Genomic DNA, 2,440 nt, shown 5'->3' with positions numbered 1-2,440 from the left:
ACTTATCCAAATAAGAAAATTAATCTCATAAAACATCTTTTTACCTCATCAGAGCTTCCCAAGGTTGAACTATCAACCACTTTCATGTAAGTCCTCGTTGCACCTCTCGACGTTATCTATAAATAAAAAGACATTTCGTCGAACACATTACAGTCATTCTTCTGAAACATATAAAACCCTCCACAAAATCAAAAAAATCTCAAATCTTACCTTATCATACTTCTTCAATATCTTCGAAAACGCCAATACATTCAAAAAACTGCATAAAAATTATCAAAAACTCAAAATCAAAAAACCCATCAAAAAGAAAAATTCAAACTTTAAAGAAAAAAACACAAACGAACCTATAGCTTTTGAGAAGGCGAAGCTTATGATAAAACTCAATGAAAGCACGTTTGAGACTCTCTTCGACTTTCATCAGATTCTCTCTGCTGAATTTTAACTCAGTGTGATTCGGTACTTTGAGAACTCCTTTAATGGTTGAACGAGGCGTCTCTTTTGTGTTGTTGATCTTGACTCGATCAAGAACTTCGAGCGGAGCTGGTCTCGCTGCTCTCATTCTACTCGTAGTTACGTCGTTGACTGCTCCGGATGAAACCACCGAGGTTTCGTTTTCTTCTTCTTCTTCTTCGTCTTCATCAACTTCCATTAGCCCAGCTCTGCTCGAGCCTCCTTCTTGTATAACTTCCAAGTGCTCTTGACTTCGAATTTTCACTACAAATTTGAAATTTTTCGGTTTGGTATAAATTACGGTAACATAAAATTTAAATTAAACCGGGAATTAAATTTAACCAATTCTAATCCGGTTTTGGTACAGTGCCGTGTATAAAATGATCTAGCTTGCATGTAACCAAAACGTTTAGATGTTCAAAACCAGATTATTTAATTATATTATGAAGATATCATAAAAAATCCAAACGTATTAAAACAAAATTTAAAAAAAAAAAAAAACAGTTCAGTAGGTAGTATATGACTCAGATTCAAGTGGACAAAATAAAAAAATCATTAAAAATCAAATCTCACTAAGATAATTTTAAATACCAAAAAATGACTTTGTTCATTGTTTAAGTCTGGAAAAAAATATATATACATTAACTCTAATCAGGATTTTGATACAATTGTTACGATATGGTTTGATTAAGCCGGTGGGAAGAAATGTAAACAAAATCAAATCCGTCTTTGATTACTAAGAAATCTTTTTATAAACATTATTGTGGGCTGGCACCATCAAATTTAATCAATCTTAGACATAAACTGATAAAAGTGGACCAGAATTTAAATTCGTGTTTCTGTCTTTCCATAAAGTCGGTGAGTTAGGTGACTAGAGTAGATACGTGTATTAAATTATATGCTTACTAGATTTGGCTCCGGCGGGAGTTGAAGCAGAGAGAGCCGCCGCGGAAGTAGCTATATCTGACGCTAATCGAGTTATCTCCACCGTTCTTTCTTCCCATCGCCACCCATCTGGATTCTCAACTTTGACACGAAACGCTATCAAAGCGTCCATTTGTTTGTTAAGCATGGCAGCTTCTTTCAAAACTTCTTCAACTTTCTCTTTGTAAAACTTTTCAACCTTGTTGAACTCATCGTCTAGTCTCCGGAAAAACACTAGCTCGTACTCTCCTCCTTCCTCCGCCGCCATCAGAAACGTTGTTTCGCAGCCGTGACCCGAGGTTGTGTTAACAAGAATCGGTCCCGGCGTCGTGGATGATGTTGCCGTCAACTGTACACCTTCTTCGACATCATGAGGATGACCGCGTTTGTGTCTTCCAGGGGTCGAGACTAAACCGCTGAACGCACGGTATAGAGTCATTTTCCGGTTTAGTCCTCCGCTGTTCTTGGCACCACCATGAGAAGGATGTGCATTGTTGGTTCTGCGTTGGAATCTGACGATTTCTTTGAGACGTTTTTTGAGGAAGTCGTAATCCATGTAAGCTTGTTGCCACTCTGGCACCATTTGAGACGAGAACTCTTTCCCGAACTTCATGTTTTGGATTCTTGAAACGAATCGAATCTATCTTTCTTGTTTGAATCTCTCTTGTTTATGTGTTTTTTTAAAAAAAATTGTTAAAATCTATACTTTATGTTTGTGTCTGAAGAGGAAGAGTCCTATATGGCTATATATATACAAAAGAGAGAAACAGAGAGACTAGGTCGTTTATGGTTTGTTTTTTTTTTTTTTAAGGAATGTTATAAAGATTATGATTAGAAAAATTGTTTCTAGTTAAAGTAATTAACTTTATAGCTTTCTGAATCATCTTTATTGAATTCTTTTCAACGTGAATTCAGAGAGGGCAACTAAAAAAAGCGCGTGGGTACTATATGTTCAAATATAGAAATTCGAAATCCATTTTTTGTTATTGCTCTTTCGGTTATAAATAATTTTATGTTTCTAGTCCTTACGGTATAGTAACAATTTGTCAAATAGATTTCGATATTT

General features: G+C 35.5%; 1 protein-coding gene across 1 annotated transcript in view; it reads right to left on the bottom strand.

Annotated features, from left to right (window-relative positions):
- The window catches only part of LOC104759210 (phosphate transporter PHO1 homolog 3-like), a 7,582-nt gene extending 5,398 nt beyond the window's left edge, over positions 1-2,184 (bottom strand). The window contains exons 1-4 of the mRNA XM_010482164.2: positions 1,357-2,184; positions 345-714; positions 211-259; positions 45-116 (exon numbers count right to left, since the gene is read on the bottom strand). Coding sequence (XP_010480466.1) covers positions 45-116; positions 211-259; positions 345-714; positions 1,357-1,987 — 1,122 coding nt within the window. The 5' untranslated portion in view covers positions 1,988-2,184. The remainder of the gene's footprint in view (positions 1-44; positions 117-210; positions 260-344; positions 715-1,356) is intronic.

This window comes from Camelina sativa, chromosome 17, assembly GCF_000633955.1.
Source record: "Camelina sativa cultivar DH55 chromosome 17, Cs, whole genome shotgun sequence".
Taxonomy (NCBI): Eukaryota; Viridiplantae; Streptophyta; class Magnoliopsida; order Brassicales; family Brassicaceae; genus Camelina; species Camelina sativa.
This window is presented reverse-complemented; position numbering and strand designations above follow the sequence as displayed.